Source organism: Primulina eburnea, chromosome 15 (assembly GCF_022965805.1).
Source record: "Primulina eburnea isolate SZY01 chromosome 15, ASM2296580v1, whole genome shotgun sequence".
NCBI classification, from domain to species: Eukaryota; Viridiplantae; Streptophyta; class Magnoliopsida; order Lamiales; family Gesneriaceae; genus Primulina; species Primulina eburnea.
The window spans coordinates 17,041,455-17,053,717 of record NC_133115.1 but is presented as its reverse complement, the minus strand read 5'-3'; the positions used below and the strand labels follow the sequence as shown (position 1 = coordinate 17,053,717).

The following is a 12,263-nucleotide window of genomic DNA, read 5'->3' as shown; positions in this document are numbered from 1 at the left end:
TTTATCATGAGTTTCTTGGTATTATCAATATTTTTTATTATAATAATGTATTTTTTTTTAGATTCTCAACATATTTGATTTTATATCATATTTTAATAATGAGTATCTCAATATAAAAAATATAAAAACATATTGTGCTACTTTATAGCTTCGATACTTCACGAGCACCCATGTATCAATAATTATCATTGTGCTATTTCCAGAGCACCTAAGAATATATTATAAAATTAAGTATTGATAATATATTGTATTATTGCAATAATATCCATAGAACGATAATTATTTTCATTCTTAGTTGCTTATAATATCGTGCTGATAGCTTATTATAAATCATAAGAGAATCATAAAATAATATAGAGATGAGTATAGAGAATTCATAGAAGAAAGAGAATTCATATGAGTCAATACATATATGTGATTTTCATTGAACTTAATTAAAAAAAAAAGGAAAATACAAATCTTTAAGTATATTATCTTATCATACTTATATTGATCACAAATTTATAATCAAATGTAGCAAAAAATTATATTATAACATATTAATATTTTTTTGGAATATAAATAAATATATAATTTTGATTTGGTTATCACTATTGTGAGCATTATATATATACTAATATGTAAATGTTGATATTCTTAGTAGACTGATTCTATGACACAAATTAGATTAGTAATTTTTATTCTAATTTTCAAAAAATAATTTTAATAGCTAAACCATTTTAAAATTCACATGTTATCTTTACAAATCACATATTAAATATAATCATATTATTATTTTTTAAATAATAACTAAAAATTATTAATGATCATAATAGTTATTAGTCTATACATACAACACATATGCCCCGGAGTAGGTCTTATGTGAGACCGTCTCACGGACCATAATCTGTGAGACGGGTCAACCCTACCCATATTCATAATAAAAAGTAATACTATTAGCATAAAAATTAATACTTTTTAATGGGTGACCCAAATAAGAGATTCGTCTCACAAATACAACCCGTGAGACCGTCTCACACAAATTTTTGCCTATGCCTGAGTATATATTATTATTTTAATACGATGAGAACAATCTATATGAGCTTCGTGATATGACGTCAGCCCAGGTGCATAATATATGACTATCAATAATCATGTCGGCTCCTCTGGAGAGTCTCCTACCAATCATATAGTCTATGTCCAAAATTCAAACCCTTTCTCTTCAATAATCGAAATCAGAAAAATCGAATTTTTTTGCAAGAAATAATATTATCTGCGATCAGGAGGAGAGGAAAAATCAAACGCTCGATTTGTGATTGGAAGCTAAACTGAATTGATGCTGCAGAACATAGTAAATCAAGGTTATTATTGTTTGAATAGGGCCGTCGTAATTGTCGGCGGCGCGTATTCCACACCCACATGGGCCGCTCTGATCGCTGGAGTTTCTGCCGTCCTGACTCTGACCCTTTCCGTTTATCTCATCTTCGAACATTTATCTGCCTACAAGAATCCCGAGGTATTCCCCTTCATAATTATACCTAAATATGTGAATTTGGATGTTTTTGTCTTGGGTGTTGAGCTATTTTTGCTTTCCAGGAACAAAAGTTTTTGATTGGAGTGATATTGATGGTGCCCTGTTATGCTGTGGAATCAGTACGTTTTCCTTTCTATGGGTGTTAAACTACTGTGTTTTTGTATTTACTTTAATTTTATTTGATTATTTTTTCGCAATATGGTGTACCTATATAGTTAAAACCACGCAAGGCCGAGCTGCACTCACATTAGAGGGATCATATGCATAAAAATATGAAGAGAATTGAAAAAATTAACTTATGAAACTCACCACAAAAAACTCACATTAGAGGGATCATATGCATAAAAATATGAAGAGAATTGAAAAAATTAACTTATGAAACTCACCACAAAAACAAAAAAAATTGAATGTGTGGTTTAGTACCTTGATTGTACTCCTCTATGCATCAGTGTGTTTGTTTTGCTTTAGTTTTCCACACTTGAATCTTGATATACCAGCTTGGTGTTCTTGGTCCCGCCACATCTAATTTTGCTGATAGTTTAATTTGAATTGTCTTAAGAACAATGGAAGGATATATCACGTATTGAATAGTGTATGAGCATGATTTCTCTGTAGATGTAATATTCACCTTTAAAAGGTTTTGGTCAAATGTGTCATGGCAGTGGCGGAGAATGAAAGGAGCTGCTGTAACAAGGTATAATGTATTTATGTTTTTTGCAAGTTTTATGACAGGCATAGAACGAAAGGAGCTGCTCATGTCCTTTGGTTATTGTTTTATGTATAATTATGTAGAAATCAAAGCTTTTTCTTCTTTTGATTTTGAATTGGTCTGTGTCCTTTATTTTAAAGTTTTGCATTATTAGAACTTTGTTTGATGGATGACAGTTAATGTTTTTCATATATGTTATCATGTTTTGAATCTGAGAAACGTTCAAAGGACTGTAAGAATATGCCATGTTTTACATCATAATAGCTAATCGACAGGTTGTTTGTGGCCTTGGAAAATTAACGGTTGTTTACTCACATTATAGCTAGTCATTTATCTGATCAAAGTAAAAATCATGTAGCTACTTCATGATTTGCTTTTTAACCAATCAAAGTTGATTTGTAGTCATTCTAGAACGTTTGAATCTTTATATCCTTAAAATTAAATCATTACATTAAGATTTTGTCACATTTGGCCTGGCATGATCACAGTTTTTCTGATGACATCTACAACTATATACTTTTTTACGCTAGAAAAATTGAAGTTCAATTTTTGTGATTCACATGCACTTCTCCGCTTTATTATTCCTTTATTTGTCTTCTATTTCTTGTTGTGCTATTTTTTTGTCTTATGCTGATCTTATTCACTATATTTTTTGGAAATAAAGACTTTCTTGCGATCCTTTGAGCTCGGAATCACAATTTTGGATTCTTTTTTTCCTGTAGGTGATTCTAACATTCAATTTCTGAGAAATAATCTTACTCTTTTAATTCGTTTGATGTGGTTCGTAGTTATCAGTTGAAGGGTCTCTGTGAACTCTTTCTGCACACACAATTTTATCTCTTCCACTTGAAAATCTTCTTGAGTTCCATGGTTTCTGTTATTTTTACATTTGTCAAGATTAGTTTTTCTATTTTGTTTCTTAACTTATTCATATGCATATCTAGAGGTCTTCTGAAGGGGCTCATCAACTTAGATTGTTTCATTTTCCACCTGGAAATCTGCTTGAATTTCATGGTTCCTGTACTTAAAGCTGTGAAGAATTTTTCTGTAGAGCCTTTTTATTGATATATTTTCTTCTCGGATACATGGTTTTTCGTGCAGTTTGTATCACTTGTAGACCCAGCAATTAGCGTCGATATTGAGATCCTTCGAGATTGCTATGAATCCTTTGCCATGTATTGCTTTGGAAGATACCTAGTTGCTTGTCTAGGTATTGTTATTACCATCCATTTTTAAATTTAACATTTTTTTCATGTAAAAACTATGAATTCATACTTAGCTTTTGAATTTATTTCCTGTTTTTAGCACATGATCATGATTCTGACCTAAATTGTTATTAGTCTTGGAGTTTTGCTACCCTAATTAGCTTTTGTTTTTAGAGATCAGCTCAATGCATTTTCTTGTGGTGAAATAGGTGGAGAAGAGAGGACAATTGAATTTATGGAGAGGGAAGGGCGCACAAGCATGAAAACACCCCTCCTAGATCATCATGGCTCTGAAAGAGGAATTGTAAAGCATCCCTTTCCCATGAATTGTTTTTTAAAGCCTTGGAAACTTGGTCAGTGGGTATATCAGGTCATAAAGTTTGGAATAGTTCAATATGTACGTCTTCATCTGCAAAAGGAAAATCTCAATATGTTCCATTATTGGCTCTTATCCATATTTTATCTTCCCATGTTTAATGAACCACCTAAATTTTGGTAACAGATGATTATAAAAGCATTTACTGCTATTTCAGCTGTAATTCTCGAGGGTTTTGATGTATACTGTGAAGGAGACTTCAAATTGAACTGCGGGTAAGATAGTTCTGCATCTAAGGACTGGATTTTGTACACAATTGGAACAGTTATTTAATTCAATCAATTTCCTAATAAGGAATTCTTAACTGGTGGAAACCGAAATGAAATGCTATACATACTGGACTTAGTGCTAATGAGTCTGGTGTTTAATACCTTAATGCATTACAGCTTTCTTGCTTGTCTTACAGGAGATTCAGAAATATCTACTGTGGAATTAATTTTTGAATCGCGCTCATCTAGAGGGGAAAATGTACCTCAAATTCGTCATTTATTGATATTATATCATGACTGCGTATATACAACAGATTGATGGTAGATTGATGCAACATTAGTAATTTGATTTTGCTATTGTTATTGTGTCCTTTCTCCTCATAATTTCCTGTGATAATCTATCTGAAAATGCTAATTTACTCGAGCTTGAGATGTTTACATGTGAAACAAAATGGAGATCAAATAGCTCTCATGGTATGTTATTTCATTTCTTTTCAGGTACCCATACATGGCTGTAATTTTAAACTTCAGTCAGTCATGGGCTTTATATTGCTTAGTTCAATTTTATACTATTACAAAGGATGAATTAGCACACATCAAGCCACTGTACAAGTTCTTGACATTCAAGTCAATTGTGTTCTTAACTTGGTGGCAAGGTGTTGCTATAGCTCTTCTCTATTCAATTGGTTTATTCAAAAGTCCAATAGCTCAAGCATTGCAGTTTAAGTCGAGTATTCAGGACTTTATTATTTGTATTGAGGTAATTGTTTTAAGCTGAGTTTATTTCTTTAGTGCAGCTCTTCTAATGTTCTTATTTACCACAATGTTTTGTTTCTGAGATTAGAAAATAGAAGAGTGCATATGTTCTTATATGTTAAATGTTCCAATGCTTGTTCAGTTCTTTTGGAAACACCTAGAATTATATAGGATGAATAACTGAATTTGGAGCATCTAAGATGTCAAGTGTTTTTCTTGCAATGGAACATATCTATGAGATATAAATAGCAACTAAGAAAATGGGAATATGAAGGCTGAAATCCAAGGAAACGTGTGTGGGTTAATAATTACATTAAGGAAACTAGTGATCTAGAAATAAGTGAAGTGTCAACTTATGTTCTGGGGAAGCAAGCAGTGAGGACAAGAGAGGCAAAAGCATTACAAAGATCTAAGGATCTGAAGTACAGAACGAGAAAGCTGTGTTCATAGGCCAAAAGATGATGGCTGATTTGTTGATAGTCCATCAACCAATCCAATTACTCGTTGTTTTTATTTATGTGACAAACTCGAATTTTACCCAAATAATTATAGGCTAAAAAGTTCCGAACAAGTAATTTAGCATGCAAATCACCTATCTTTTATTTAGACTTCGTGATTTATATTTATTTTATTCCAAGTTATTAAGGTAAGGACTAAAGTTTAACAGGTATATGCATTCATCCAGCACAGATGGGCATTGCTTCCGTGGCTCACCTTTATGTGTTCCCTGCAAAGCCTTATGAGTTAATGGGAGATCGTTTTTCTGGAACCATTGCAGTCCTCGGAGATTATGCATCTGTTGATTGCCCTCTAGATCCTGATGAGGTTAGGGATAGTGAACGACCCACAAAATTGCGCCTTCCACAACCTGACTTTGATGTTAGGAGTGGAATGACCATAAGAGAAAGTGTGAGGGATGTCTTTATTGGCGGCGGTGAATATGTAAGTCTTTCTCTCATTAAACATGGGTCTACTTCATGATATTATCGCTCAATGATATTTATAATCATTGTAACTCTACTGGCATAATTGTCGCCATTGCTATGCCTTACACAAAAATTAGTGGCGAAATACAACAGTTTCTGCTTTTATATGAGGATAAACATTTTCTGAATAATAGGAGAAAATTTTGACTTACATGATAGTATTGAGGAATCAGGGATATAGGTGTGTTCATTCTTGCTGATTCTTCAAGCTGCTTTTGGTGGTTATTTATTCTGCATTTCTTCCTGTTCCTTTTAATTTCAACAAAATTTTATTGGTCAGATTACTGTTTTGGTTATGAAGAACTTGATTTTCTATGGCTGCTTTTACAAATACAAATCCTATGATTGGCAATTGGAAAAGAAATAACTTAAGGCTGCATTTGGATTTATCACTTTTAATACGACTCTGGATTCAAAATGAAACAGAATAAGTGAATTTGAAAGAACCTCTTTTTACAGAATTTCAAATGTTTCAAATTTTTCCTAAAAATATCTGAGTTCGAAAAGAACGAAGAATGTGAAATGCAGAACTTTGTTCATGTCACCGAACAGCGTGATGGATTTGGAAATGCGTTGTTAACCCATGGAGATCAAATTGATGAATCCAAATGCATCGTTGGATGATATGATATCCTAGTTTTGATATTCAGCTACCTTAATCAGATTTACGCAGGAGATATCTATGCAGTCCCAACTCTACTTGACTATAATCAGGAATATCTCTAAATTGAGAGAAAGGAAAAGGATTTGAGTTTGTCATGCTTATCTTTTTGTAAGAATCTTTCACACTTCCATGCACAACAGGAACTATATTCCTATCCATAAAACATTACACATGAACCAGAAACTGAATTTACACACCAGGAATGAAATTGCATCCGCAAAATGGATTTCATACGTGGTAAGCATAAAATTCTGGGCTTAAGACAGCATCTGTAGGTCAGTGCCCTGTCATGGTATGTGCATATTTGATTCAGAACTTAATCTTTTAATCAAGTCAAGCCCCAAATCTAATTTGATTAAAGCTTCCATCCCCTTTATCTGATTTTTGTTTGATAGTATTGTAGATTGGAACTTTACCAGGTTGAATTAAACCTTTATCTTGAATTCAACTCTGCCTCTCAAAGTGCATGCTGTTTCATTTGACTGCAGTTGTTTCTTTGGAATAAGGTTTAATATACATAGTTGTCTGCTGCATTGTAAATATAAGGGAAACAACAGGTTTCTTAACTTTCGTATTGCCACACTGAGCAAAATATGGAGGTAGTGTTGTACTTGATAGTATCTGTCTTTTTAGCTTTTCTGTTCTCATAGTTGACCTAAAGATGTAGCTATTTCCTCGTTTTGAGACTAATGTTTAGAATTGGATCAAAGCATTTTGTTGCTGTGGCTTTGCAGATTATGAACGATGTCAAGTTTACAGTCAATCAAGCAGTGGAACCTATGGAGAAGGGCTTCACTAAGTTCAATCAGAAGTTGCATAAGATCTCTCAGAACATTAAGAGACACGACAAAGGTAGGAAAACCATGGATGACAGTTTCATAGCCACATCATCTCCAGCACGCAAAGTGATCCGAGGAATAGATGATCCTCTCTTAAATGGAAGCATGAGTGACAGTGGTAATTCAAGGAGAAGGAAGCATCGTCGTAAATCAGGATATACCAGTGCAGAAAGTGGTGGTGAAAGTAGCAGTGATCAAACCTTTGGTGGTTATCAGATTTGTGGCCGTAGATGGCTTATCAAAGATTAGCCCAAAAACTTATTATTAGAAACAGGCAGAGAAATGACTGCTAGTGGATGATATTATCACCAGGGAAAATTTTCCAGATCTCGCTATTAAATTTTTCACTGGTTTCTTATGATCAGTGAAGTAACTATCTTCAATGGATTATGATATCTGGGATCGGTTTTCACGACCTTTGCTGATGGATAAAACTGCACGGAAGGCCTATAGATTGTCACCCCGAGTCGATGGGATTTGAAAAGGCATTAAACTGGATTGGAATTATTGTATAGGAAATTTATATATATGTTCAGAAAATATGAAACCTAGTGATTTTGGTTTAATATCAGTTCACTTTTTTGTGATTCTACGTGTAAGTTCGATATTCTCTATGAACATATTCTTCCATGATTAATCTATTCACTATATTGTTATTTCGGATTTGTGGTCTATTTATAATCACCATCTAAATCTTCAACAAAGAAATTGTGTTAGAGACCGTAGGCCTGTTGGTCTCTCCCAAATTCACAAGATTTTGTGTCGAGATCGTACGCCTATATGAGCGCCTTTTGCAGCAGCTTATAAAGTTTTGAAGTAAAAATATAGAACAAAATCTTTTGAATTTGGGAGAGACTTGCAATGATCCCACAGCAAAGAACAAGAAACATATCACTCCAATAGTGCTCCGAAACATGGTAAAAATACGTACATCCGTCGTTTAGCATCATACAAGGAATGAATATCCGGGTGTAGCATATAGCAAACAGTAACATAGAACTGCATTGTCTTGTGTTCGCATGTCTCCAAACAAGAAATTTAGTATCTCTTCAACTATGTAACTTTGTATTTTGGTGAAAAAAGGTTATGTTTTAATGAATTTAAACGAGAAACTAAAGAAGACCATCAAAAGCTAAATTTTATGGCTTTTGGCTTCCTTCGTGCATTTCAAAAGAAAGCATTTACAACCACCATTTTTTTTGGAAAAAAAATTGCCCACCTTCCAAAAGCTTCTGTTCCCAACACACTCTTAATCTGACTTCGTATACGGAATAAATATTAATTAAAGGAAGCAAGTGTACTCGAGACATGCATTTTTTATGCCCAAAAAAATAAGTGAAGTCCACCAAAACAATTGGTTGCGCCTTGAAAGCCATTTTGAAAGTGAACCAATCTTGAGTCCAAGAAGCTACATGAAGAATTAAGATCAAATTTCCAATCCTAAGCTAAATACCTCCAAGGAGAAAAAGGCGGTAAGAGATGACATTCACGAGTGGATTTTATTACATGATAAATCGAACATTTGTTTTCATATAATTTAGTATGCTGACTCGTTCATCCTGAAGCAAATACATCATCCCATGGTCAGACAACAAGTTACAAAGTTTATCACAAAACAGCAAGTTTTCAACACAAAAAATGTCATACCTTGTTAGTATCTAACAAAGGTAGCAAAAAAACACACAACAATATTATTCTTCCAAGTACAAACATTCACTTCAAACCAAACCACATTTTTCTCCAAGAACACATGAAACTGTATAACTTAAATCACAAGCTTGCCCGTGTCTAAAAACTCCATGTCTTTCTTCGACCAACCACCATTAACGCCATGTCAGAATCCAAATGCTATCACTTGATGCACCAGCCACCTCGAACAACAGTTCTTCTGCCCCTCCGAGAACTCCTACACTGCAACGCCACATTGTCCTCTCATTAAAAGAAGGCTTTCCACATAATTAGCGATGTAAAACGAGTGTGCAGTGCCGAAGATACCAAGACCCTTGATATGCCTTGTATGGGGATTATATGTAACCAAACCATGGCCCTGTGAGGCCACTAAAGCTTCACCATTTTCAAAAAACGAAACTACTTTCTCCAACCTTTCGACCTTCTCCAACCTTTCGACCATAACTATCCTGTACAACTTAGTCCAAGATTCTTGGATACCATACTCCATCATCACCCAAACATCACAGTATTCACTACCCACCGTTCTCTCGTATCTGATCACTCCAACTGAATCCATGATTTTTGTGATAAACATGCTCATGGTGGGCACCCGAGACAAATCATCAGGTAGCATTATTTCACCAAAAGCCTCATGCCCGAAATTGAAAGTCAGAATCGAATTCCTGCTACTATTGTCAGGGAGGAATCTATACGCAATCCAATGTACAACCCCATTCAAAAACACTTGATACCACATAAGTTCAACTATCTGAACCCTAATATCCACGCCCATCATCTTTCGCCATCTTCCAGTCTTGAGCGAGAATATCTCAACCTCCGGCGGGACGCTGTAACAAAAATCATCATCTTTTTTACAATAGACCACCCTGACAACCTTGTAATCCTGACCGTCAGCTCCAAAGCCAAGAACAAAAACGTGGGCTCCGCTTGGATTGATGGTGGGCTTGGGCAAATCGAGATGATTCTTTACAGACGGGTTCCACAAAAATATGGGTCGAGAACGATTAGCAAAGTAATCATCACACAAGCAAATCAACCCATCACAAGAACCCACAATTCTGAAGTACCCAATTTGGGATTTGAACGGGAACTCGAGCTCGGCAGCAGAGTTGACGGAAAAGGGTACGCCGCCGCCGCGCTCAAGCAGTGAATAGTGTTCTGCGTTGTCGCGGGCATCGTAACGTCTGAGGAGAAGGGTGGTTTTCTGATTCTTGCGATTCGATAGGTGTGAGGAGATGAATTTGGGATTGGAGATAAGGGAGTGCCACGATTTGCAGACTGTGGCGAAGCGGATTACCGATTTTACGGGGAGTCTCGAAAGGATTTCAACGAGAAGCTCGGCTGGAAAGTAATCGGACATTGCGACTGAAACAGAACGGACTAGAAGAGTGGTGTGGTGAACACGGTCGTTTTGTTGACCAAAATAGAAAGTAGTTTTTATAGTTTAGACTTAGGGTGAGTATTCATTCTATATTTTCAAAGATTTTTAATGATTTTTTTAAACGATGGATTTTTGTAGAACTGATGGATTTCTATGGAATATTTCATCCTACTTCATGAGGTACTGTCCCCATGAGAAGATCAAAGACCCAGTTTTAACCACACATATACAGGGTCCACCAATTCATATGCGGGGTCTATCAATTTCTTTAAAATCAACGGCCCAGATCCTGTGGGGCACTGTCCCCACAAGTAGCATCGACAGCGCCGATTTTTATTGACTTTTATGGAATCTCATAGAATTGTAAAACAAATTTCATAGACTTTTATATACTTTTTTTCAAGATTTTTGTTGACTTTTGTAAACTTTTTCATAGAATTATGTGAATTTTGTAGTTTATAATTGTGATTTATTTTTTATTAATTTTTTTAAAATAATTGTTGAACATAGATAACTTCTTCAATTTTAAATTATTATTTTTATTTATGAATATAAATGAATTTTACTTAATTAAAAGTTAAATCAATTTTACAAGCCCTGTTAGGGGTGGGAAAAAATATCGAATTTTCGGTATACCGAGATAACCGTAACAAAAAATATTGAATTTACCGAATTTTAAGTATACCGAAGATTTCGGTACGGTACGGTAACAATACCGAATTTTTCGGTACGGTAACTGACCGACGATTTCGGTTGGGAAAAATTCTAGCAAGCGGACTAGGTCAATTTATAGTAAATGGACGACAAGTCCAAGTATCGATTCCACAGAGACTATTATTTTAAATACTAATATCTAAATTATTCGATTTAATCTAGGCAAAAAGATAAAGTGATTGATGATAATTTAAACTAGTAAAATTAAATTAGAATATATTAAATTAATAACTAAGATCGAATTTTCAGAACAGGTTTAAACTTGGGATATTTTCAAATTTAAATAAAATGACCGGGAACGCACAACGGTCCAAACTTTGTTTATTAGCATGCACTGGAATTAAATAACCACAGATTATTTGATGTCACGATGGAATTCCCTGAATTAACTATAAATCTATTTCTATAGTTTATAATCCTATTTTCATTTAACAGTCCAATTATTTTTAATTGAATTTAATCAAACAAAAACGCATTATTCAACTATGGAATCACAGCCGTCGCCTAAAATCGCACATTGAAACCGAATACTATTTCTAGTCGATTTAACCGTGTGTTGATTAATATTTTGAAGCTAAATTTAATCTATTCTCTTTCGAGTCAAGATCAAACAACAAACATGCAATTAATTGGCCAAATTAAGAGCACGGAATTTACGCAAACATTAATCAATAACATATATTAATTCGTAGATTCAAATAATCTAGTGAATGAACAACATCAAAAGTTCGTCCCTATCATGGTCCCGATCACAAGAAAACTACTCCATAAATTCAAAACTAGAATCAAATCTAATATTCGAATTCATGAATGGAAATAAGAAAATAAGAGAAGAGAGAATCTCAGCGATGGTGCGCGGATCTTGCGTGTGAATTGCGCGGTTTTCCTCTCGAATCTCCCAAGCTGTCGCCGTCTTCAAGAGTTTCGAAGCTCTCGCCCTTTTTTTTTCTCTTTTCAAGTCGGCCCCTCCTCCAAATTCAACCCCCTTTTTTCTAGGTTTTCCTTTTTTATTTCTCTCCAAAATCACGAACAAATCTCGCCAAAATCTGATTCTGATCTCAAGGGCACGGACCCCGTGTATGCATCAGGAAAGGGGTCCGTGTAGACTCTGCCAAAATTTCTTCCGAAACACTGGACACGGACCCCGTGTAAAGGTCCGTCTCGGGGTCCGTGTAAACTCTGGATTTTTCTTCTCTCTAGGATAGCAGACACGGACCCC

The 12,263-nt window shown here is 34.7% G+C and overlaps 2 protein-coding genes across 5 annotated transcripts; one reads left to right on the top strand and one right to left on the bottom strand.

The window, feature by feature from the left end:
- The first annotated feature begins 1,122 nt into the window (after positions 1–1,122).
- LOC140815388 (protein LAZ1) lies at positions 1,123–7,916 on the top strand. 4 transcript variants are annotated; one of them, XM_073174515.1, is made up of 9 exons: positions 1,129–1,495; positions 1,576–1,632; positions 2,176–2,207; positions 3,324–3,432; positions 3,637–3,824; positions 3,930–4,018; positions 4,511–4,772; positions 5,459–5,710; positions 7,153–7,916. In XM_073174515.1, the coding sequence occupies exons 1-9, from the start codon at positions 1,399–1,401 to the stop codon at positions 7,504–7,506; spliced, it is 1,440 nt and encodes a 479-aa protein (XP_073030616.1). In that variant the 5' UTR covers positions 1,129–1,398; the 3' UTR covers positions 7,507–7,916. The 4 variants fall into 4 exon arrangements, 2 of the variants coding, with proteins under 2 accessions (XP_073030616.1, XP_073030615.1); XR_012114372.1 differs by lacking the exon at positions 2,176–2,207 and having other exon boundaries at positions 1,123–1,495; positions 5,454–5,710; positions 7,153–7,394; XR_012114371.1 differs by lacking the exon at positions 2,176–2,207 and having other exon boundaries at positions 1,123–1,495; positions 5,436–5,710; positions 7,153–7,394.
- Positions 7,917–8,734: 818 nt separating this feature from the next.
- LOC140814546 (F-box protein CPR1-like) lies at positions 8,735–10,391 on the bottom strand. The gene has a single exon (XM_073173566.1). It carries the CDS (start codon positions 10,307–10,309, stop codon positions 9,164–9,166), a length of 1,146 nt encoding a protein of 381 aa, XP_073029667.1. The 5' UTR covers positions 10,310–10,391; the 3' UTR covers positions 8,735–9,163.
- Positions 10,392–12,263: the final 1,872 nt, after the last annotated feature.